Raw genomic sequence first — 26,985 nt, 5'->3', positions numbered from 1 at the left:
CTGTTTGGTGTCAGCTCCTCCATCAACCTGGATTCCTAATTGATGGCACTAGAGAAGAGTTATTTGAATGGATTACCGTAAAGAGCATCATGGATTAGCCTGTGAGAGACATGGATCCCGAGGGAGCCTTAAATTGGTCACATAAAGTGATTATAAAACATCCGTATGGCCGGCAATTATTGGAATCCCTCCTCATCAAAGCAATTTAACCCTTCCTCATCATTTGCTCGGTGCATCGATATCACTTTGGCCTGTTTAAACCTCACGTTGGCTGCCGTGTGCATGTTGGCTGCAGTGGTGTTTGTCGGTGCCTGAACTGTATGATGTGATCAATGCCTACAGGATGGAAACACAACTGGTTGTAAATATAGCTTTGGTTTATGTAGTTGTCATTGATGACTTATTTACAAGCACGTCAAGCTGGTAACACATGGAGACCATATAAAACCAACCTGTCTTTTTGGAACCATTATGGTCTTTTAGGCAAGATTGATGCAACAAACCACATTCTCCATGACAGCACCATCCATATTTAAAGATTAAATGGCTGGTTTACACTTGTTGATTAATGATTCATGTGATTCCACTATTACTGGGAAAGACAGTGCTAAATCAGAATAAAAGAAAATCCGACAGTGCTGCCTCCTCAGTGGTACCATTGCAGTTTTGCATTGGTACATTTCCCAGATTTTAACTCCATCCGCTTGCCTTGCCCAGGCTGTCATCAGCCCTAATGTACTGTAATTTTTAGTGATCACTTTATTCAATTGATGCTACCTCAGTACATTAATTTGTCGAGGAGAGCCCATCTATCAGGAATACAGCCAGCGTTAATAGATTAGCCAAATGAAAGGCTTTTGCTATGTGAAAGGATGAGAGAATCCAAATTGGACCATAACATCAGAATCCAGCATCCTTCAGCAAACACCATGAACATGGTTTAGGTTTGTGTGTCAGCTGCTGTTAATACATTAGTATTATTTGTGGAACAAAACTATTAAACTCTAGGAGCAAAAGTACAAAAAGGGAGTTTACATGTCTGCATGACGGGCTTTTCTTGTAGTGAAATGTATAGTTCTTCTCGGGCATAAAACTCAAACACATTGAAAATCTGTTTTGCTCGGGATGGAAGTTCATGGCCCTCTAGTTGGCTCAGCTGTGTCCAGACTGAAAGTGAGCACACCATCAGAAGATCAAGCTTTAGAGCTTTAGAGATGGAAAAGCAGCTTCATTACAGATACAGAATTTGCTAAAAATAGAACACAAGGCCCCAGTCAGCTAAAGTCCTGTCAACAGAAGGCAGTCTAGTGGTGGTCTCAGAGGATCAGTATTGGCCTTTAGTCATTTCTCAGAAAGGGAAACAAGGCCTAATGACTTGGGGTCGGCTAAGAAAAACAAGCATTTTATAATATATGACTGGAATATAGTGGTAGTCACTGCCGAATCCAAGTTTAATACACAAGGGTGACAAACAAAGAAGAAATGATGATATCACAGTGTATCAAACCCACGATTTGATTATACCAGGAATACTCAAGGCTCTGAGGGAGTTTGGTGTCTGGAGTTAGACACCTGCATCAAATTGATTCCACATGGACCAAGGAAAACCCTTCAGAGACATGCTACACCCTCTGGTTTGCATCTCTGTGGAGAAGGATTCATACTGCAGCAGGATAATGAGCCCAAACACACCTCAAAGCTTTGCAAGAACTACTTAAAGACCACAGAAGACCAAGGGGTGCCTCTTGACTTCACACCACGGTTCTGTGAACTCAACCCCACTGAACATTTACAGAGGCACTTGAAGACTTAGAAACATTCCTGACATCACACAAAGATTTTTGGTGCACTGTCAGATCATGCTTGGATAACATGGGCGATGAGATTATCCAGATATGTGTAGAGTTGATGCAGTTTGTGTGATGTGCTCGAAAAAGCAAAAGAGATTTCACTTAAATGGTACATTGTTATGGTAGCAAAGGCAAAAATGTACAATGTGTTGTCCTATAATGTTGCGTTAGTTGTGTTTTGGGTCATTTAACACCCACTTAAAAGCAAACTTCTATAAAATCAACAACGTGACAACAAGTGCAACATCTAGAAATATACTCAATACATAAGCCAAAATTAGACTTAGAGTGCCGCGAAAAACTATAAAGCAAATCAACACACATCCTGCTCTTATAATGTCATCTCCATCCCTTTAATCAGATCCTATATTTTGCTAATAAAGACGTGCACATTAAACCAGCCTGTGACTTGGCAGGGAGAACGGCAATCATGGAGAAAATGAAAAGAAGTTAAAACACGGCAACACAGCGTTGACAGACAGCTGTCAGCCATTCATTACAAACTCCCTAATGATTTTTTTTTTTCGGTTTTTCCACATCACTGATGAAACGCTGCAGCACCTTTCTCTGCATGACAGGGGACTTTTCTCAAATCATGACACCTCAGTTCTTCCCTCTTATTACATGACATTCATTTCGTGAACACAAAAGCGAATCGTCTGCAGCCGAGTTTAAAGCGCAGCACAAAGACACTGCACGTTTAATACGCCTACTGTTTTAAAAGACAGATTCAGGTGTGTTCCCGAGTAAAAACAGAGGAGATAAGTGAGGCTTTGGTTTATCGTCTACAGAGGATTAAAACGCCAAGGCCACTCACCTTTAAAGAAGGATCTCTGACCATCTGCTTTTCAAAGCTGCGCTTGATTTTGGTCAGTTTTTTTTTTCCTTTAACATACAGTTCCATTGAATTTCCAGGATAAAACATTGAAACATTGGCCACCATGCTTGGTATTTAAGCAGTGAATTAGTAATGAATTTTGTGAAGATTATTAATATAACAGAAAAAAACATGATGGTAAATGGCACTTTAGCCTGTAATTATAGGCACCTATCAGCTATAAATGTTTATGACTCACAGTTTACAGAAAGTACCTAAAAAAGGACTTGAATACAGGTATATAGGCTTTTCATGGAGCTTTCAATCCCATTTAGTGATTTTCTTAAGGAGTTTTCTTTGGTCTAAAAGATAACAAGATAAGAAGGAGATGAGACAGCAGGCTACTCAAATGAGAAAACTGTCACAGCATCGGTTTGTCACAGCATCATTTGATTTGCTCGTCGCATTTTATTAGCTTTTAATCTCACTGACTCTCATCTTCTGTCCTTTTTTTGCCATTTTTCAGAGACAGTGGGAAAAAAAAAGATTATCTGTAATTTCCATCATGCCCTGCTGTGTTTGGTTATTCCTATTTAACAGGAAGTGACCTCACCATTTGAGGATTGATGTGTTTGTTTTGTTTTTTTTTTATCATTATTGTGCTTCTCGACTCCCTTATCCCCACAGAGGAAGATAGTACTACGGCTGAAAATTGCATCTCAAAAGGATTATAGATCGGTATCAGTGTCTGACTTTCCAACTTGTGCAGTAATGTGTCAGGATTGGATTCGACAAAGAATCACTCGGTCCGGTGTGTTTTGGAAAACCTGACTGGAGCAGTAATTCATGTATGAGAACGCTATCCTGCTGATATGAGTAAAAGAGTCAATAATATTTACGTTGCGTTGAACACATCCCCAGCAGCCTCCACGTTTATTGTACAGCAGCTGTATTTACTTATTGATTGACCCTAAATAAGTGAGAAGGAATAAAGTGATTAAATAAACAGCTGTAATGGTTGACTGTAACACTCTAAGACAGTGGCTGTGTGCACTTCATAAATAAAGGATCTGACCCCATGAGGAGTTACATCATTTCTAAAATGAGCACAGAGGAAAGTGCTTTAAGCTGCTAAAATCAAGCACTTTTTAGGCCAACATCTAATTAAATTACATGCAGAATTACATTATAAAACATTATTTGTTTATATGCAATGTTTTGGATCTTCATGAGGGCAAAAGTTTACAAATGGTTACCTCTCCTGTACACAGGAATCACCATTAGACTGATGACAACAGTAGTGTACCATTTAATCTACTCAGAGGGATAAACACCTCAAAACAACTAACTATTCCCCATGTATACTATGAAAACTTGATTAGTGGACATACACTACCATTCAAAAGTTTGGGGTCACCCAGATAATTTCATGTTTTCCATGAAAACTCACACTTTTATTCATGTGCTAACAAAATTGCACAAAGGTTTTCTAAGCATCAACTAGCCTTTCAACACCATTAGCTAACACAATGTAGCATTAGAACACAGGAGTGATGGTTGCTGGAAATGTTCCTCTGTACCCCTATGAAAATATTCTATTAAAAATCAGCTGTTTCCAGCTAGAACAGTCATTTACCACATTAACAATGTCTAGACTATATTTCTGATTCATTTAATTTAATTTATCTTCATTGAACAAAACTGCTTTTCTTTCAAAAATAAGGACATTTCTAAGTGACCCCAAACTTTTGAACGGTAGTGTATATTTGTAAAATATCATAAAAATATCAATTTTGAAAGTTCAGATATATATATAGCATCTTGTACATGGCTGCAATTAGTTGTGACCAAAAAATACAATACTATGAGAACATTTTAGCACCATTTCCACCCGTTTCACCTGTCAAGAAGAATTGAGGTATAAGATCCCAGAGCAGCCACGAACACTGAACTCTGGTGTTTAAGCGAATAGAAAAGCAGCATAAAGGGACTCTATGTTACAAGTATTATAACCTGATGATTCTACAAGTAATTATACCTTAAACTTAATGACGTTTTGATTGAGATGCCTTATGTTATGTTGATTTTATGTCTAATTGTGAATGTGCCTTGATGGTTCTTTGGTTAGCCATATTACAACCTGTTGGTCTTACAATCAGTCATGACAAAACTTAATGACTGCGATTAGCCTGGTGAGAAGCTGTTGAGTTGTAGGCGGTAAAGTTTTTCCAGATGTTTAAGAAAATCTACGGGTGTCTAGATAGTTCAGCTGGCTGGGTGGGGGACCCACGAACAAGGGCTATAGTTCCTGACACAGTGGTCATGGGTTTGAATCCAGCTCATGGCAATTTACTGCATGTCATTCCCCTACTCTTCTACCCATGTTTCCTCTCTCTCTCTCACTGTCCTATCCAATAAAGGCAAAAATGCCCCCAAATAATATTTTAAGATCTATAAGGACTGATAGTTAAAGTGGTAAAACTCTAGACCAGATGTTGGCGTTTCCACACTGTCAGGTTATAATGGGGTGTTGTTAGCCTAATAGTCAGCAGTTGTAATTCCTTAAATTGAGCTATTTCTCAGTTAAACAGGGAAATGGGTGAGGGATGAGACACTGCAAGGACCCGTGATTAGGAAAGTGAGAAAGGGTGCAAGTTCTGAGGGGGGAGAAGTGTTGTAGTGCATAAGTGTCCATGGAGAATTCAGCGATGGTACAAAAATGAATGGCTGAGACACGGTTTTAGGAGTTTTTGTGAGAGTTCTTCACAGAAAGCATCTGATGTCGGATCTCGTCAGATAACCACTGAGGAAGAGAGGAAAATACTTCGCAACTAGAGGGGTGCTCGGTACAGTCTGCACATCTGCTCAACAGTAGGAAATGGATTGTTTGCTCGGCCTTGCTTGGAGAATACAGAGGACTGTTTACTCAAATGGACTAGAGGAACAATATAGATACTAACTGGATTACAACTGGTTGGCCCACACGGAAAAAGGATATGTGTGGACTTAATTTGGATTGAGCCTCCTCTGCTCCCTCTGAACGAAGGAGAGCCTCGGCTGCCGTCGGGGAACCGGGATTTCGTAATCCCCCTTTGGAGGTATTCTCTGGGCATCAGGTCAGGACTGAAGAAGACAGCTTTGGCCGAGCTGTCCGCTCTAACCCTCCCAATTACTTATTCTGGCAATTTTTTATATAAGCTTAGTTCTATTCTGTCAATCAAAACAATTTATTAAAGCATATTATATTTTTTATTAAGAATCATTATCAGTTATAATCATGAACTATCTCTTTGCTCTTCCTGAAACTTTATAATAAAAACATTTATTCTGCAGATAAAGCTAACAGTTTGGAAAATCAATCAATCCCTATTATGTGTGTTAAGATTCCACAGTGGTAAAACATTAGGTTAATGTGTGCATAACATCTTACTGGTTCTTATTGTTTGCACTAGTCATTGAGGTTAAAATAAATTATTTAAACTTATCCCTGAGGTTACTCTTTCCAAACCTGTCAACTTAACAAGTGCCAGATCCATTAGGAGGTAAGCTGCCATTAACAGACGTGACTGATAGGCTAATTTAATTGCAAGAGGCTACTCATTTGCAATTGGCTATCAGAGTAAGTGGGATAGGGGTCTTGATGTAGGCAGTCAGACGCTAGGCGAGTTACCTCGTGCCCAGCTAAAGCTGTTCCTCATCTGCCTACAGGGTTAGACCGTCAGGGCTGGTGGAACCTCACCCTAAAAACGGAGCGCTAGGCCAGTGGCCCCTGTACTGGGGTGTAATTGGGATCAACACACCCTAGAAAAATTTCACACGTGCAAAACACATGTGATCCCATGGGCAAGTGTTTCTGCACTTGTAAAATGTATTGTGTGAAAACATGTTAAAATCATTTGTGAAATATGTGGAGCACATGGGAAACAAGTGGTTCCATGATGTACAGTATATATGTGAAATCCATTTGTATTCCCATGTGACACATTTTTCAAGTAAATATCTACTTATCACATCGCATATTAACATCCAGTTTAAAAGTCAGAATTACTAGTGAGAAATTTTACCACCATTCAAGCATAACATAGAGTAACTTTTGATGACATAATCCTGTCTGCAAGTAAAATGCGGTCTTGCAATATGGGGCTGAATCAGGTGCTTGTCAGATCACGGAGAAAAGACACTGGGGCACACTGATGGATTTTCTTTGTCCAGACACGTATTGAATTCATATTCTGAACACAGTTGAACCCTTTGGCCTTAATGAGTGGAATCTGCCAGACCTCTTCAGATTCATGATATATGTTTGCTGCAGAACATGTAGCTTTTGTGCTCGATATGATGTAACCCAGCTCAGGGACATATATACGCACTCTTGTTTTTCTGCCTTACTTTGTTGTCGCGCTTTAATGCCTCATATCTATTATTCATATTACATTTCTGTCCATCTAACTACTTACAAATATGCATTTATAGTGTTTTCTTTATGCTTTTGTCCTCAGACAGTAGTGATGCGACACTAGTCCATTTGCACTATTAAAGGCTGCAAATCAATCAGTGTCAGCCAGACATTTGGCTTTGTTTAATGAAGTCTCTCTCAAACTTCAACCTGGTGCAAAACACTGCTTTTATTTAACCATGTGTCACAGTGATAATGATATTTCTGTAGCCTGACTCGTTTTAACACTGCAAAAAGTCAAATGCTTCCATCGGGTAAACGATTAATCACATCACATACAACATCTGTCCAGTATATAATATATCATGTCATGTGACCTTTCGACTTTGTTGTAGAATGATAATTGCCCTCGCCTCATCTCCTTAGTAGGTTTTGACACAGATGACATTTATTGTCTGTACACTCTTGTACAAAGTACTTTACAAGAAGTGTGCAGAAGGCAATGAAGATGAAGAGCATAGTATGGAAGATTTGTATTACCCATGTAGGCTGCTATTTAAATCCTCATTGTCGTGTTTGTTTCTTTAAATAGCGGACGACATATCCTAATAAAATACCTGCCAGACAGGAGGCGTGAATGGCTTTTTGACTGTGACAACTATAGCATCACTTCAGAGAACTATTCAAGCACAAGGGGATTTTTTTTTTAAAAACACTGTCTGCTGGATGTAAATGAGTTTTTTTTTTCCCCTCAGGAAGAAACAGAATTGCAACCTCAGCAAAGCAAACACTCGTGTGAAAGTAAGTTCAAATGGACATCAATAAAGGAGTGCATTTTTTTTCTGTTTAACTCCACTAATGTCCATTAGGATTTACAGCACTTCTTTGTTGCATCCCCCACACTAACTGTGATAAAAGTCCTTCCAGCGGTGCTTCTGTCATCTCATGTTGAAATATCCTTCCAGTCCACATTTTGCTGTCTGTGGTGCACGAGCCAAAAAAACCTTTCACTCCTTTGATAGTCAAGCACAAGCTCTCTGTTGCATCCTCTGCCCCTTATTGAGCCTGAGAGAATTTGCCCTGTCAGAAACAATAACTTTCCTTTCAAGGCAGAGACACTTTTATTTTGCAGCAGAGCTATCACACAAGGTGGTTGTTTCCATTTGCCACCCTGGTGTTCCCTTTCATTCCTGCACTTGTAGATGGATCAAATTGCAGCAAAAAGTCAGACTTTCCTAACATCCTTGCTAGCACCGATTGATTTTGTTTCCTGTCACCTTGTCCGACTGTAATAGTCTTCTGGGCTCTGGAAAAAGGAGGTACTGTAAGCTCAGGCAGGAACGTGAAGTCATTATTCCTCCCTAAACCAGGTAGCTGATCTCCCTGACCACCACTGATACACATGCATTTACACAACAGATTACAATGCCTGCTTGATTAATGTGTTGCTACTGATGCTCCTATTTGCCGTCATCGATCACCAAGTGCTTAAATGGATGATTCATGGAGGGATTATTGAACAGGTCTTAGAGCATCTCGCAAGGGACTTAACATATGTTACTTAAAAGTCAGTTTAGCTGAACTAATGTAAAAAGATAAAATTGTCTGTTAACCAAACTGGCACTTCACAAAGCAGATTATCCAAGCCGTCTCACATTGTCTTCGAGCAGCTAATCTCAAAGTGATAATGTCCTCTTCCTAAATGTGTCAGATAGTCAATTGGGTGAGACGGATATAAACATTCAGTACAGGGAATGGCCGCTCTTGTTCGCAGCTCGTCAATCAGAGCACGATGGCAGGTGGAGCTGTCAGTCAGAAACAGGGTCCTGCCGTCCAGCATAATTGAAATAGCTCCAGTCTTCTTTTTCTGAAGGTTAATTGGTGGGGAAACCTCAGCTGAGCATGGCGAGGTAATTGACAAAGATAAGGATGGCTTTCTTATCGCAGATTTTGTCAGCATATGTGAACTTTATCATTCTCCCAAACATCAGATATTTAAACTATAAAGGCGTTAACACCAGTTAAAAACCCTCCCGGATTGTGAATCTTTTCATGACTTTGTGCCACGCTCAGGGCTCGGCAGGAGCTCCAACTTTTTAGTTCGATATGTCATGAGTCAGCAGCCAGAGACATTGCTGGCAGATGCTTTGGCTTGGAGGGCAAAGTAACGTGGCGAGCTGATGGTCAGTTGATGGTCTGGAAAATTGCATTTAAACCTTCAGGTGTTATTCCAAGTTGTATCTTACTCTCAAACATACAGAATTAAATTAAACCCTACTTTGCTCCCGTCCCTTTGATAAATGCTCTCTATAGTCCAGTTCCTTTTCCCCCATGTTCTGTATGCATCCTGTCGAGCTGAACTGTTATGGTTTTATTATAGAATGGCAGCTTTTTTAAATGTCTGCAGCACCGATATCATAGCAGAAATGTTAAGAAAGAGCAGTGGAAAGTTGAGCGGGATGAACTTTCCGCTTTCTTGTTTTTCTGGTAACAAGTGCTATGCTGGGCTGCTTTAATTCGCCTGCATCTGTTTTCATCAGTGCGGCGCAATTCCGTGCCATTCTCTATGGCTTATCATCTTTATAAGAGGTGTCACCCAAAGTAGGGCTTTTAGTTTGTAATGAGATTTTTTGCTCTCGTCTAAGCTTGAATCGTACTAGGTCATGAGCCTGCTGAAGGACTCTTGATACACTGAAGAACAATAGAGTGAGATATTGGGAATTTACAAGAGATGGCAGGGCAGTAAGTCATTTAAAGTTTTACAAAGTATGACACCTGTGTGGAATACCAAGTAGTAAGTGAGCTGAGTGTAACTTTTGAATACACCAAGAGGCAGTTTCCATTTCAAGGTGTCTGCGCATATCTGCATCAGCCCAACCTTTGCATTTGAGGCCTTAATTATCCAAAAAGGATCTGTTATTTGACATTTAGTGCTAATGTATCATCAGCACTAATTGATATCAACCAGGACTTCAGCAATACTTATTATCCTGATGCTAATTTGGAGCTAATTAGCAGAGACGGATGCTAATTGGCAGCAGTAAGATTGTGTGTCCTTTATTAATCTCTGCAACACATTAATGAACCAGGGGAGCTAGATAACAGAGAAAAGTAACAAATATTAATATTTGGTAATGTTCTTGTTTCATTCCTAGTTTAACAATTATGGAAATATTACAGACCTCAAGCACAAGTCAGCCATGAATGGAAGATGAGTCCTGTGTTGAGACAGGAGACGTCAGTTGTGTTCTTTCAACTGCGTTCTGCTTTTATTAAACAGAATTTATCTTTTTTTCTCTGTTATTTGAGCCTAGGAATTCTTTTTCCACACAGTAGGAGTCTGACAAATCACAATTTCACATGATGTGCTCACTCACTAGATGACTGACTAATGACTTGCAGCACCTGAATACATAAAAGTGTTGTTCAGTTGAACAAAAACTTAATATTTGGCTGTTTAACATCATCCATCTATGCTGCTACAACACGTTTTGCAACAGGAGTATGACTGCAGAGAAATATCTTTAGTGAATGACTGGAAGAATATAAATTACTATCCAATAACCATGCAATTTATTGGCCCAAACATGCTTTTTCTTGATGTATTTACAAAAGCTTTAGTTGAAGAGGAACTGTATGTCAAGGCTAAATGTCAAGGAGTTCCAGTGACGGTAAATAAAGTAAAATGCTGACAGTTAGGCTACCATTTTATTTCATATTTTGCTCACAGCTTGCAAGACTTAACCAGTCCAAACATGCAATTTTGTAAACTTTGTCAAAGCAGAAAGATTTTAAAGAGCTTGTATTACGCTTTTTGAATTTTCCCTTTTTGAGCTGCCTTTTATGCATGCAAAAGATCTGCAAACTTACAAAGCCAAATGTGCATACCAAAGGGATTTATCACTCCATACCAGTCCTGGCTTTTCTGACAATATTTATTTACATCACCGTGCAACACATTTGCATGACGCCTCCCTAGCTGCTACTTTGGCACGTCCTCAAAAAAAACAGTGAGAATGAAAGAATGACTGCTTCCTCACAGACCTCCATTGTTTCCTCACTAGAGACACTTCCAGTAGAGCTTCATCTCTCTGCCTGCACTCATAGATCTGCAGTTACAGTCACTGACTGTATAGAAAGATGGATGAACCCTCTGACGTCAACTGTAGATTTCCTTTACAGCGGTTTTGTGGCTCAGTGCAGAGGCTCCAGCCATGGCTGTCTTGGCAGTGCCTGATTCTGCTGTCAATATCCATTTTTTTGCTTGTTCAAGGATGCAAAGGTTGAGCGTCAGTGGAGGTGAGGTGGAAGCGAATGTCTGTCTTCCAAGTCGTAATTATGCATATATATAACATTTCAAATGGAAGGGTTCGCTAACAATTTACTTCTGTGCCGTTGTCATGCATAAGACAGTCAGCTATAGACATTAAAGCAATTTGCTGTATTAGGCTGTAAACATGTTTGTTTCTGCTATAAAGTTAAGCATTTCAGCATGGGGATCTATGGGGATTGACTCATTTTTGGAGCCAGCCTTAGTTGGTCATTTGAGGAATTGCAGCTGTTGGAGGTTAATGCTTGGTTAAGGTACATAACAACTGTCACCTTGCTTTTGCCAGCTGACCAATCAGAGCAGACTAGGCTTTTCAGGAAGTGGGACTTAAAGGCACAGAAGCTCAAATTGACCATTTCATAACAAGGGTTAGATGACAGGCTTGAAGAAATGCAGATGATGAGAAAAGTAATGTTTTGTAATGTCAACATTAAAGGTATTTTAGCAGATCACAAAATACAAACAGAAACCTGCAAAGGTGTCAAATAAGGGGCATTTCTTTGTTTACTGGCATGAGGAACAAAGCCATAGCAGAAGAACTACACTTCTAAGAGGTAAAGTTAAAATGTTGCTGTTGAAGTTTAGTGCTTCTACAGGTTCAAAATGCTGCAGTTAACCCTTAAACCATTTACACCAGGCCTTTCTCACAGATATACATAAAACAATAATTTCATAACATTGTTAGTATCCATTTTAGGTATATGTCATGCACACTTTGTGATAGTTTGTGAAATGCTCTCACTTCACTGTGGGGAATAAAGCGTTTCTAAGGAAAGTGTTGTTCTCAAGGCTTCTCACGGGGCTCATATTTAATCAGTGGCACGTCACTTATATTAACCAAGTCCAAATAGAGTTCTTTATCGCTAAATTTATCACCACTTATCATACATACAATTTATGATATTATCTTTATTTCAGCCCCAGGAGGTCATGTTGAGATTAATCCTGCAGTGAAAGCTTCTTCTGCCACCAACATTTACAGTGTGAGGAAGCAACTCCAATTGTCATGTGGGAATAAAAGGCTTTGTCGGGAAAGCAAATGAATCTATTGCATCGAAGTGGCACACAATAACCCTCACTCATATGAGGAGTTGAGTTAAGCAAAAATCCATTTGCTGAGCTCCTACCCACTAAAAACACATGCAAAGTCCAACAAGTATATCACTAAAGCCACAAAAGGTGCTCAACTTGTAGTGAACACTATTCAGTGAGGACAGAACCATCGATTCTTTTCTAGGCAATATTCCCTGAGTAATTAATGCATAAGTTTAATAACCTCTGATATACCTCCTCCAAAAGATGTGCCCTTGTTTTTTTTTATCTCACTAAGGCAATTCAGTACCTCAATGAGCACAATGTTTTCCTTCCCCAAGAGAAGTAGTTCCATTTCAACTCAATTGATTCTCCACTTCTGGTTTCCCATCTTTACTTTTCTTCATTCCCAGCAAGAAGTGCATGCATTTTCAATGACATCAAATAAAGGGCAGTCATTGGTATGGATGAGGAGGGTCCTTGGAGATTGAGGCACCTTCACCGTCACAAAAGCACAAGATAGGAAGCAAAGGGAGAAACAATAAAAAGCAGGCCCTCAAACTGTAAAAACAGATCCTTTGATACCGTGCTTCTTTTGTCGACACTCAGAGATTGAACAGAAAACTATTCATTTAGTATGCACAGTGAAATTGTTTGGACAGACACACCGACAAGCAGAGGGGGGACTGACGGGCGGAGATAGCCTGAGAGGGAGGCGAGGTGTAGCGTTGTGGTTTGCATACGATCAAGTGTTTGAGGAGACGGAGATGCTGTTTTTTCAAGATCTGTTTTGTCCATGTGGCGCTCTCGAGCTTCTGTCAAAGTTTGCCTTGAAGCTCTGGCTCTTGTGGAGGAGCAGCACTCCTGAGGCTCTGTGAGAGAGACTTTTCCTGCTTCACATTTAAAGAGTCCGTCCAGGCACACAGAGTCACTGCAGCTGAAAGATTTCCCCTTCAAGTACTACCCAACCTGTCACTATCGCTACTTCAACCCCCCCATCCAACAGCATTTCACCTGTCGTGTCACGTTCCACCGGACAACTCTAAAAAGTCAGGTTGTTTCCTTAAATTTATTTGTGAAAAATCATTCCGTGTGAGACAGACCTCCGTTTTTCCACAGTTACAGCTGCTTTTGTAACCTTTTTTCCCTCATAAAAAGGAAGCCGATGATGTGGCCGTGAGCAACTGGAACAGAAATTTACAAAGCTGTGTTTGAATCGTTCTTCAAGAGCAGGGTTTCAATAGGTTATCCACAGAAGAGGGAGAGAAAAAGAAAAGCCTTCATTACCCAGCGCATAAAGCCTAAATGGAAAAGAGACTGTGGAATGGCTGCCTGTGTCTGATAGGGGAATATACTCAGCTCTGATGCCTTGGGTGTTCTGGCCTGCTGCACTCAGGGCTAGCACTGGACCATACAGATTGCTGCCATTATGGAAAGTGGGTCTGTGGTGGCAAATAGACCTAAGCTCTCACAAGGCAACATACACTCCTGAGTGCCTGAGGCTCATTTAGAGATGTGAATATACAGTATGGTGTGATTTGCATGGAAAGTAAAGCTCTGGAAATTAATTTTAATGTTGCTGGTTGCTTTGTTTATCCCTGAACAACTTAACACTGCAGGCGTTGTTTTTGTTGGCATATGCTGTGGATTCATTGGGACATGAGTGCAAGAGGTAAATATTATACAATATTTAAATGCGCGGCCTGTGTTTTGTCAAGCAGAAGTTACGGTATTATCTATTAGCACAAGGACAGTTGTGTATTTGTGTTTACCCGTGGAAGGGGAACTAGCCTGACTCTAATGTGTGGAGTGGTTTCTGTGGTGAGACAGTGAATCAGTCGGTGGCTTACAAAAGTGAGTCACTGTGGACAAACAAAACACAGCCAATGCATTCGAAATGAGGAGAGACCTCTCAGGTTTAACTTAAACTTCCATTTAGCAACTAAAAGGATTTTGCACCAGTGCCACGCTGTGAGCAAGTGGAGGCCAGGCCAGATGAACTCAGCCTCTGCCGTGCGGTATTTGCGATAAAGGTCAGAGATTGAGGAATAATAACAAGACACCATTTTTCTTTAAGAGATCTCTTGCCTTGCCAGATATTCTGCAGAGCTGTATTTTTCATATTCATTTCATGGAACATTTGATTTGGAACCTCTTTCCTCCCGGGGGCTTTGAGAGTGTTCTTTTCTTCAATGCTCCTCTGCCACTGCTCTTTTGTCATCATGAAGGTGGTTTTGTAATGGCAGCCTTTGGCATTCTGTTGCAGTGCCCTCAAACACAGCATTTATTTCTGCTCTTTATCTGTGCTTGAATAGCTGACCGGTGCTTTTACTTGATTATCTTAGGCTCATTGCAGATAATTTCTTACTACTGCCTAAACCAAGGAGAATTGGGAACTGAAAGCTCCTTCTGTACTCCAAAATTGCCCTTCATTCGTGTTTTAAAGTGCCGTGTTTTTTTTACACTTCTGAATAAAATTCGCAACGTGCACTTTGAGGTGAGTATATGAACGGTCTTGCAGAAAGCCACTGTTGCACAGATCTGAACATCAGCGACTAGAGCTCAGTTGTGAAGCTGATGAAATCCTACAGCCGACTGCCACTAAACAAAATATTATCAGAGTTTATTCAGCGTTTTGCATGTGCCACATAGCAAGACAGCTTGCTGTACTATGCATTCATTTAACAGATTTGGTGGAATCAGAATGGGAAAGCAGAAATAGTGAATTGACAATGAATGAAGACATAGCAGCTTCCCTATTTACAGTGAATTTATGGAAAATAAAGGACAAATGGGCTAATCTTTAAGCTTTGGATTGACATGTAATCTCACCCTCTAGGCCAAATGCAATCTTTGTGAAACATACAAAGCCTCAGATTACAGTAGCAATGTCCCAGTGTCACTTTATCAGCATACTGCTCCTGTTGGAGATGATTCAGAGCTGGAATGTATGATAACATGCTGCAGATAACATGCTGCAGATAACATGCTGTGGATCATTTCTGTTATTAGTTATTGTGATGATTAAGTTGTTAATTTAAAATAATATGTAGCATGCAGTCCTTTGGTACTGTAGGATTTTGTCTGTGTATTATGGTTTGTTGGGAACATAAAAACACGTGAACAAAGTGGATCTGTATTATATTGATTTTAATTGCTTTACTGTATTTGCAAAAACAAACAAAAAAAAAAAACCAGGACTTTCCTTAACCATGAACATACTAAAGCTACCACAGCCCAAATATTGCATTCTTGGTAAAGACAAGATGTGTTTAGTTTGTTAACATTTAATCCAAATCTCAGTTTTTTCTTTCCTTAACTAAAGTGTCTTTGTTGCTTAAGCATAACCACACAGTCCTCAGTATACAAACCCCAATTTTCTATGTTACAGTCCTAAGCGTTGGACGCCCACTGATCGTTCCAACTACTTACCTATGACTTGCATAAAAATGCAGCATTTCCTTCACTTGAAAAAAACATTACTCCTGAACAGAATTTGGCCAGAAATTCAAAACTCAAAAAGTGATTGGCAAAACCAATTCGTATCACATAAATGCAACTTCAAGCAGATAGAGTTGTCGAAGGAGACTATACTTTGAAAATCCACGTAGAACTAAACATTTTTATGTAAAGTTTCTGTAGCATTTCTGCTATCTCCCTCACCTAAGGTACTGTTGATACCCATCCTATTAACGGACAAACAAAGGGGAGAAATTAGGGATTATGATTTAGTGCCGAGACAATCACTTCCCCTCAGTGTGTGATAAGCAAAACCACAATAGGAGTGGGACTGTAATGTGATAAGCTCATACAAAGGTCAAATGACAGTAGGAATGGTTTTTAGATGCACAGTGGCAAGTGGGGGTTCAATTTGAAGTATATTCTCTCTGCCATGAACTGTCACATCTACTCTCCTCTACCAGTGAGATTATCTCTGTTGTATAGAGTCACGTCCTCTAACACACAAAAAACACCTCGTTGCTCCTGGTGGCCCTCCTGTGAGAGGATTTTTGTATTTTTCCATGTTTTTGAGGTCATCTTTAAGTATTATTGTTGCAACACCACATATATAAACGACAATGAGGAGCAGAGGAAACTATAAGGAAGGGTACTAGCTACACTGGCAGTATTGTGTATTGTATTCTTTTCAGAGCAACAAATGGTCTACTTTGTCTTAATATAAAACTGAGGTGTCACTGATTAAAATCTATTATCTGGTAGCAGTCTGATTTACTAATTTGTAGATCTCTGGAGGAAAATCCAACATGATGTGAAAAAGGCTGTTTTCTTCAAAAACATCACCTCAGATATCAATTAATATAAACATTCCCTTGCTGAAAGTTAAAATCAAACTGGCAAATTACTTCAAATGACACATTATTACCAGTGATTGCAGTCTTTCAACCACTGGTGAATACCTCTGCACCAGGCAGCTTTGCTGTTTTTTGTTTTTTTTCTATTTTGACCCTTGAGCAATTAACGCTGTAATGAAGGCTGTAATAATGAGTAATTTAGTGATGTAATGGAGGACAGTTGTGCTCTGAATTCAATCAGAATGAATCTCTACGCTTTACAGTAATATTTTGGAACTTTCCAAAGACAAAACAGCACATTTATGAAGAAAAAGTTGAACACGAGCAATAAAACATGTATAACACACTCAGAGGTTTTACTGCCACATCTTTAATATGTATTTCATATGTTGTGCATTTAAGAACTGTGCAAGATCAATTTTCTACATTTACAAAAATCCGTATATCTGAATATTTTCTACTACAAAATAATTTGTATTTCTTATATCAGTATTTTCTATAAATGGAAAATTCTGTGCAATATCTTAATATCGACATGGAACAATCTATACATATATATATATATATATATATATATATATATATATATATATATATATATATATATATTTTTTTTTTTTTTTTTTTACTGAGGTTCCTTAATGAGTTTTATAGCTATATAATATATATCAATGCAGAATTTAAGGTAACTCAAGCTAGATATTGAGGCACAAGTGACGACATGGAGACAGTTTTCTGACTTTCTAGATTCCCTGTGCTTACATACACTTCTGTTACTCCACATTTTACAATTTAGCATTCACCTAACAGCAACCTGTGGCTTCAGTAGTCCATTTTCAGCAAAACCCACTTAGAATTGCTGTAAATATGGCGTGAAATTACCAGTAGATATGAAAATACTGGAAGAGGAGGAAAAATTGAGCCTTTTACACCCAACATTTTGGAATTAACATGTTACTGCAAGCTCTATAGTGATTAACTGGTATTAACAGTGCAAACAGCAAAAACAGAGTATTAAAAAGAACACAGAATTCTTGCAAGGATGTTACTATTATGAAAACAAAATCAATTTTCATTCTGCCATGGCTTATTCTGCAGATTACAGAGAGAGAGTTGCTGCTCCTTTTCCCGTCGTCCTTTGCAAACGATTTTCATCTAATTTAGAGCGATACGGTAATCACACCATATACATGATTTTCCCCTTTTCTCTTGTATAATTCAGTGCTCAAAAAGACTTTAATTTATGCATGAAGGTTTTCAGGAGGAAAATGCTAAATACATGATCTGAACTGTCACTTCACGTGGTGCTGTATAATTGATTTAATGCAGCTTCTTAACATCGGCCTCCCTCAGTTGCATCTGACAGTCCTCAGGTTAATGGTGTGAAAACAGGGACCCTGCTTTTCCCAACCTGTCAAGTGGTAATTGGCCAACAGTTTCCTTTAATAGTAGTCTGCCACAGGGAAGGCAAACACCTCCTAAATTGTGTACAAAATAATTGGGGGGGCATAAGCAGGGAGGGCTTTGGTAAACACAGACTTTCACTTTGAGTGGAATACTTCAATATGTAGCAGAAGTACATTTTACATCTTGTGTAGCTAATGTCTACTTTGTGTTCGTCTTTATTTTACAGGTAATTCATCCATGCACATGAGAGAGACGCAGAAAGGAGGAGAGCGGCAAAAACAATAAGATGAGACCACTTAATGATGGTTGCCTCTAAGAGAAAAAGCACAAGCCGAGCTGAGGTGGTGAAAGCTCTTGTAAGCATCCCCACAAGTTCACTGCAGGGAAATCAGAGTGAACGAGAATAAAGGCAAGAGACTCAACATTTTTTTCTAATTGGTACATGGGGACAATATCCACCATTATACATCTATCAATGAAGAGGAGGCAAATAAAAGGATTGTTTCTGGCTCTGAGAACAGTTGAACATTCAGCTGCTTCTCTGACAGGATCATCTGAGCTGTATTGAAACCACAGCGGTATCACCCTCCTTTCCTTTTTTTTGGCCCTTCACATGACTCTCACAGAAGCACCAATGGCCTGCAGCTTAGGCATGGTGATGAGTGCCTTGTTTTGGTCTGTAGCCATTGTATATTTCACTCATATTGGCAGAGTCAACGGAGACTGCTGGTTAATTGAGGGTGAAAAGGGCTTTGTATGGCTTGCAATTTGTAGCCAAAACCAACCACCTTATGAGGCCATTCCACAGCATATCAACAGCACCATCGTCGACCTTCGTCTGAATGAAAACAAAATCAAAAGCATCCATTACTCTGCCCTTAGTCGCTTTGCCAACTTGACCTACCTGAATCTGACCAAGAATGAAATTTCCTACATAGACGACGGGGCCTTTTCTGCTCAGTTTAACTTACAGGTCCTCCAAATGGGCTTCAACAAGTTGCGGAACCTGACGGAGGGGATCCTCAGGGGTTTAGGAAAGCTGCAGTACCTCTACCTCCAGGCAAACCTGATTGAGACTGTGACACCTAATGCCTTTTGGGAGTGCCCCAACATCGAGAACATTGACCTCTCCATGAACCGAATTCAGCAGTTAGATGGGTCCACGTTTACCAGTTTAACTAAACTCACCACCTGCGAGCTGTACACTAACCCCTTCAACTGCTCGTGTGAACTTCTTGGTTTTGTGAAATGGCTCTCAGTTTTCCCAAACAGGACGAATGAGCGGATGGTGTGCGACTCCCCATCTGGCGTGTCTGGCTATAGTTTACTGAGTCAGAACCCCAGCAATCCCACATTTCGAAATGCGCTTCACATGCTCACCACTGTGTGCACCGATGACTATGTGACGCCTTTTGTTACCGTGTCAATGGAGTCCACAACGCCACCACCAGACTCGACACTCTGTGGGATGGATGATTGTCCCTCAGGTGCAGGTCCGGAGGAGATTACAGTCAGTACAACTGAACTCCCTCAAGTATCCCCTTCGATGAAACTGAAGCAAGTAACAAACACCGCTGCCACCATCACGGTTACGATTCCTAATCCCTACAAGAAGATGTACATCCTGGTTCTTTACAACAACAGCTTTTTCACAGATATTCAAAACCTGAAAGAATTAAAGGAGGACATTGAACTAAAAACCCTTAAACCTCACACTAACTACACATACTGTGTCGCTTCGATACGTAACGCCCTAAGACACAACCATACTTGTCTGATGGTCTCTACTAGGCCTTGGAATGAAACCAATGGAGTCAAAAACAATGCAACTGCTACTCACTACATCATGACAATTTTAGGCTGCCTCTTTAGCATGGTCATTTTTCTGGGCGTTGTTTACTACTGCTTGCGAAGAAAGCGTCAGCAAGATGAAAAGCACAAAAAAGCAGGTAGTCTAAAGAAAAATATAATGGAGCTCAAATATGGACAAGAACTAGAGGGTGGGACTATTTCTCGAATGTCACAAAAACAGTTGCTGGCTGGAGAGAGCATGTCACGAATGCCATATTTGCCATCTGCAGGTGAAATGGAGCAGTACAAATTCCAAGAGATAAGCGATACTCCGAAAATGTTGAAGGGAAATTACATGGAGGTGCGAAGTGTGGATCATCACGAGCGCAGGGAGTGCGATATGGGAATGGCTGGGAATAGCCAGGGGTCAGTGGCGGAGATTTCCACCATTGCAAAAGAGGTGGACAAAGTAAATCAGATAATTAACAACTGCATAGATGCTCTAAAGTCAGAATCCACTTCTTTTCAAGGGGTGAAATCAGGAGCTGTGTCCACCGCAGAGCCCCAGCTCGTGCTAATATCAGAACACCCACAGAGTAAATCCGGCCTCCTGTCTCCTGTGTACAAAGACAGCTACCACCACTCTCTGCAGAGGCATCGGTCCTCTGATGTCTCGCCAAAGAGGCCCAGCACTGCCACAGGAGGGCCCATGCGAAGCCCCAGGCCTTATCGCTCCGAATCCAAGTACATAGAGAAAACCTCCCCCACAGGAGAGACCCTCCTCACTGTAACACCCGCTGCCGCCATCCTGAGGGCCGAGGCAGAGAAGATCCGTCAGTACAGCGACCACCGGCACTCGTATCCCGACGCTCAGATAGAGGAGCTCGAAGGACCCGACAGCCACAAGTCCTCCATGCTGGAGCCTCTCACTCACTCGCGCTCCAGAGACTTAGCATATTCCCAGATGTCATCGCAGTATCACAATCTAAGCTACTCGTCCAGCCCCGAATACTACTGCAAACCTTCTCACAGCATCTGGGAGCGCTTCAAGCTCCACCGGAAACGGCATAAAGATGAGGAGTACATGGCGGCGGGGCACGCGCTGCGTAAGAAAGTCCAGTTTGCAAAGGATGAGGACCTGCATGATATTTTAGACTACTGGAAAGGTGTATCAGCCCAACATAAAACCTAACCTATTTAGGTGTTTTTAAAATGGACCACATATTGCAGAAATGACACAAGAACCTCATCTGACAAGCGAATCAATGGATACTTCCATATTATAATCAACTCTTCACGTGTATCACATTCTCTTTTGACTGTGGAAAATGGGGTAAAGATTCGTTCAATTTGTCATATTATGTAAAGCATTCATCGGGAAAAAATATATTGCAAATTAATAATATATATGTTACAATGGATAATAGGTTTTTGGGTATCGCATGGCCAAGTCCTGTGACAGTGGATTTGCTGTTGTGTAATATGAAACTACTATATGAAGATATGTCTACTGAAACCTCAATATTTTTTTGAAGAACTATCTGGACCCTTCATTCAAAAAGAACTTTTTTTCTTCCTTCCCTGCATATATTTAATTCCAAACTATGTACAGATATGGGTTTCTATATTTGCAATGTTTGCTGTGTAAATGGAAAAGTATTAGTGGATGAAATCAGGTTTAATGAAATGGACCGCTGTTCATTTAGATGATCTTGTTGCTAAAGAATGGCCACTTTATGACCTGTCAGAACATTTGTCATTTTTAACCGTCACCGCCTGTTTCCTTTTTGCTTCCTTTTTTTACTTTTAAAGCTTTTTACACGATTCAGACGGATTCAGTTTTAAGTCCCCTGAATCACAGCGCTCACTGGATGGATCCTGAAAGACTTCATGCTGGCAAAAATTGCAGTATCCTGGAGATCGTGCTGTAGTGGAGGTCTCCATCATCAGTTTCATGACCCATCATTTAGTACCAAAGTAGAAAAAGCTGAAATGTTTACAATATTTCTGCACAGTCTGGGGATCATATCAGCAGTAGGTTCATATTCTTTTTTTTATTTTTATTTTTTTAATGCTGTTTGGTTAGCTACTCCTTCAAAAGAGATAACATTGGGAAATATCTACATACAGGATATGGTATGAGAGCCTACTATTAGTTACTTCAAAGGAAAGGCAACTGTACTTTGTTGCGTGTTATTTAAGTACACAGACGGATGTTCTACCCTGCAGGAGAGCCCGATGGATGAATGTAACAGATACATATTCTGGTCTGTCTATGGCAGCTTTTATGTATATTTTCAAGAAATAGTTATTTAAATGCTATTAACGACTGTGGGTTTTTTTTCCCTTTGCTTCAATATTTCTTCCAGTGTATTATATTGCATAATGTCTGATCCAATAAATGGAGGAAAGTAGGTTGTTATTCAGGTGGGCCTTGTTGCTTGCTGAGAGGTTTCATTTGATTTTTTTCAAACTGCTAGGCTGTTCGATCTTTTTGTATATTATGGAAGCTACGTACCAGGCGAAATATCAACATGCTAGAGTAAAATTTGAGAATGTGAAACTGAATCCTCTGACTTACTGGCTGTGAATTTGTATATCATGAAAAATAATTTTTTTGGGAGTAAATATAAGACTTAACGCTTTTTTTCTTTGTAAGATGTTTGTATAATTTATTCCGAAACAGGCTCATGATGATTCATTGCATATTTATGAATGAGTGATAAATATGTACTTTTGCTCTCTTGCTCATATGAGGAATTGTTATGATGTAACTCTAATGTATCGTCAATGCAGGATTTGGGTTGATTAAAAAGCAGAGAACATGTCTTTGTGGTTACACAGTTCAACTTCACGTCAGTCATTTTAAGCCTTGAATACAGAAGAAAATATCAGTATTGTTATTTACGTGTGCATTCAAATTTGACACAAATGTTAAATGAATTTCCATAAAATCTGCAAATCAGTGCACATATCCATGACTGCTTTGCGATTATTAGATGTTTGTTCATGAAGGCGAACATTCGGTGGCACTAATTGTCTGGTTGGGTGCCATTAAACGAGTGCAGAAGAAGAGGACGCAACAAGATGACATGATTTTTAAAAAATGAAAGAAAGCAATGCAGAAACTGTTTTCAGTTATGGAAACATGGCATCTACGTTTGGTTTATGTATTCATATGAGGAATGTTAAAGTGTTATCATGCCTCCACACAAATCATCATGATTAATTCACTAAACCTGTTTCCGATGCACTTTTTACCTCACCAACCTTCGCACTCTCTCATGTATTCCATTTAAATAAAACCAATTAACTCTTTGTTGTCCTGGATTCAAGTACAATCTTAAAGTAACTTTGCCCCAAATCTGCAATGGTTTGCACTAAACAGTGTCCCCAAGTGACAGACGATGCTCCAGCTAAAATAGTTTCCGGATTTTCCTCCGTAAGCCTGGGCAAACCGATTGTTTTCATTGTATTTCTTGCTGTATTTTACTAAAGAAACTCCACCTGTCACTCCACCTGCACTTCTTATTTCAGCGGGTAAAGAAAGTGAGGATAGTGACATCTGCCATTTAAGTATTACATCAGTGGAATGAAAAAAACAAAAAACAAAAAAACACGAAAGCAGGGTAGGCATATAGTGTTATGTATGCAGTGTGTCTGTTAAGGTGAGCAATCTGATAGCAGAGCTGACCTGAGGAAATAACGTTTTTCTGTCAGCTCTTTTGTTAGACAATGAGTATGTAAATATGGCTGCAGGTGTTTATTAGTCCATTTGTATTTTTTCTGTGTTGTTATACTGTGTCCATCTCATGTAAGTGTGTCACCACGCCGTTCTGATTCATTAATGTGAAATGAAGCATTCATGAGCCTGATGTGAATGTCTTATGTAAGCATCTTGTAAAGTGTTAACTGGGTTGTCTGACTTAATATTTCAATCGCCTTAAGATTTTGGGATATGTGTACAAGTGTAAATCTCCTTTTTTTTGGGTTTGATTTCCAATGTTGATACTGTTGTTGAGTCTCCATTTGTTATTTTTATAAAAAAGCATTTCAGTATCTTCTGAGAGCTGTCAGGTTTCTAGTTCATTTAGCTATTTAGCGACATGTTTTTATACTGCATATTGTAGCACTTATGTGTCTAATAAGAGTTTAAAGTGTTGAGAAATCCTTTAGAGAGATCAACAGTTGTTGTTCAAGTGCATCAAAAACAAACAAGAGCACAAAAATGTGTGTTTTTTTTTTAATTTCATTTCTTAATACTATGTTATCTGCTTTCAGACAAAGTACTGTGAAATAAAGTTAAGGGTGCACATACAGTATACACTCAGCATCTTTATTATGAGTTTTTATGCCAGAATAACCTTTTAAATATCCACTTGATCACTGCATCCCATTCAGGTTAAGGTACAACTGCCAGAGATGACGTGCTGAAATCAGTATTTGAGAGTATTTAAAAATTAAAAGAAGCAATATATCACAGTATTACTGTATATATGTTTCACAAAAATAACATTTAAAAAAAATACTAGAAGCAAAATGCACAACATTTTTTTCAAGTTCCCATAGATGGAAAAAACACACTGGCTGCACAAGTTATTTATGTTTTCCTACTTCCATTTTAAATTTGTTTCCCTGCTTGTCTCCTATCTAACACAGCCTGCAGTTCAACTGAGAATAAGTTCAGTCATGTTACTGTTTTTCTTGGTTGCACCAAGGAGCACAGAAGAGATTGTCTTTATAGAATCTGGTGCAAAGTAATTTTTTGATTATTTTTGTACTACAAATCAGATCAAACCTAGGCTAGCATTTCTCTATCATAGGCTGTTCTGTAAATGAATCAGCCACATTGCCACTTAAAATGAGTGATGAAAGAGAAAGTTAGGCAGAACAAAAGAACAGCCATAAAGCATCGGCTCCATCATCTAAATGAGCTTGTAAAACAGCTAAAAAGAAAAATGTCGGCAAAAGTTCAACTGAAAGAAGAGATGTTCCACTTTTGAAACATTCCCCGTAGACAGTGATAATTAGTCAAACACTTACATGCAACATTATTAACATCAACTGAGCAAAATCTTGAGCAAACATATCCTGTTTCAGTAAAATGTCACCCCAATGTCCAACTTCTGTTATTGTACAAGAAATCCACACTATAACACAGTTAAACAAAAGCGTTCCTGCTGTTTTACCTCATTAATGCACAGATTTAAGCAGCAAAGCACTTCCTAATCTAATCAAATTATCTACACTAAAGATCAGGCTTGCACTTAAAGCATAAAGTCTGTGGTATTTAAGGAACTGAACTCTTTTTTCTCACATTAAGAGAGTATGCAGGAGGATTTTGTCACCTTGCTTATTCCCATCTTATAAAATCATGTGCTACAACGGGTCCTGCGTGCACTAAAGATGTGGTTTAATACAAAATAAGTAGGCTTGTACACCTGCTGATGATGCACAAATATAGACCTCCCCAAAAATCACATCACTTCTTTCATGTTGGTTACGCTTGTCTGACTAAATTTTAGATAAATTCGTCATCCAGCAGGCATGTTCTTATGCACACAGAGTCACAGGTTTTAAATGATTAAGGTAATAATGACACTAAGTACTGAGGGTTGGATTAAGCCACTGCTTTAACTACCTTGTGGTTTCTGAACCCATGTAGCTATTTATTTATGTATGTATGCATGTTTCTAACTGGTTGGACAATGTGGTGCAGCCTGATGGTGATATTTGCAGTATATCTTTTTTTTTTCTAAGTACAAAAACATAAGCAGGAAGTCTTTAAATGCCATCTTGGTGCCTTAGAGTGACACCTTTCCTTGCCATCTTGCATCCATCATACAGTAACAAAAGGCACAGAAACACATTTTTATCTCACCAAAGTGGCTTCAACAGACCAAAACATAATGTTCATATTACAGGAGCTCTGCCAGTGTGTCGTGACTGCACACTCTCAACTGTGACAGATGGCAAAAAGCTACATTTCGAAGCTTAACTTCACCATTTTGCAAAAAATAAACGCGTTCACAATTCAAAATCATCATATTAAAGATTGTGTGTTCCCTCGTCCTATTTCTGCTCTCTGGGAAACACAATATGAGGAGTAAATATCTGCAGGGGTTGCTGATTAGTAACGGGACGTGAACATGGACACTGTCCAGGCTGCATTCAGAATCATCGGAGCACTGGCTGTGTTTTTATGTTGCTCGTCTCCATTAGTTCACTTAAAATGTCTGTATGCCACAAGCTATGGCAGATGACTTCCTGCAATTCTCCAGATAAAGAACAGAAAGAAGTTGGAAGCTAAAAATACTCAATCATCATGTTTCATACACTGTACACTACCTGGTAAAGGCTCATTACTACTTTCCAATAAAATGCACTCAAGTTCTACAAGAAAGCAACGGCCATATAGATGGACTTTGCTCAACTCACCTCTGCCATCGATAGCTTGTTTACAGTGTTTCTTTTGCTGCCTTTCTATTGCACTTTGCTTGTTTGGCTTGCCTGGAGGGAAATGAAGGGGAGAGACTGTGGAAGGCGTCTGCTTTGATTTGTTGTTCACATCACTGAACAACAGAGGCTGGCGTTAAGGCAGAAATTACACACAGACTCCACACATAATTCCTTCATTAATCTTTGTGTGGCCAAAGCACTGACCTCTGGAAGCTGAATGTTGGTTTGTTAATAGTCAGTTTTGGATAAAAACGCAAATATTGGATGATGATGAACAAGAAAAAAACAACTAGCAAATACAAGTGATGTCAACTTTACTGATGCAGAAATTCACTTGCCTGTGATGATGCAAAATGATGATGATAAGTGTCTGAAATCTGAATTCATGGCTCTCTAATCTATGCAGTGTTTACTATTTAGGAAATGAGTGAACAAGAAAGTGATCTTAGACACAGCCACAAACTCAACTCTAACCAACTGAAAAAAAAAAACATTCAATCGATAGACCGACATCTCCAAAACCACACCGCTAGCATGGCTTCAACCTTAATTTGACTGTTATGCAGTAGTGGGGATGCTTTGCAACATGA

The 26,985-nt window shown here is 39.4% G+C and overlaps 1 protein-coding gene across 1 annotated transcript in view; it reads left to right on the top strand.

The window, feature by feature from the left end:
• elfn1a (extracellular leucine-rich repeat and fibronectin type III domain containing 1a) overlaps positions 1-24,258 on the top strand; it is an 80,233-nt gene extending 55,975 nt beyond the window's left edge. Inside the window, exon 3 of the mRNA XM_023271415.3 lies at positions 18,372-24,258. Within this exon, the coding sequence (XP_023127183.1) occupies positions 18,759-21,128 (2,370 nt within the window). The 5' untranslated portion in view covers positions 18,372-18,758 and the 3' untranslated portion in view covers positions 21,129-24,258. The remainder of the gene's footprint in view (positions 1-18,371) is intronic.
• Positions 24,259-26,985: the final 2,727 nt, after the last annotated feature.

This window comes from Amphiprion ocellaris, chromosome 19 (genome assembly GCF_022539595.1).
Source record: "Amphiprion ocellaris isolate individual 3 ecotype Okinawa chromosome 19, ASM2253959v1, whole genome shotgun sequence".
Lineage (NCBI taxonomy): Eukaryota > Metazoa > Chordata > Actinopteri > Pomacentridae > Amphiprion > Amphiprion ocellaris.
The sequence above is the reverse complement of the archived record's forward strand: the minus strand, read 5'-3'. Positions and strand labels throughout refer to the sequence as shown.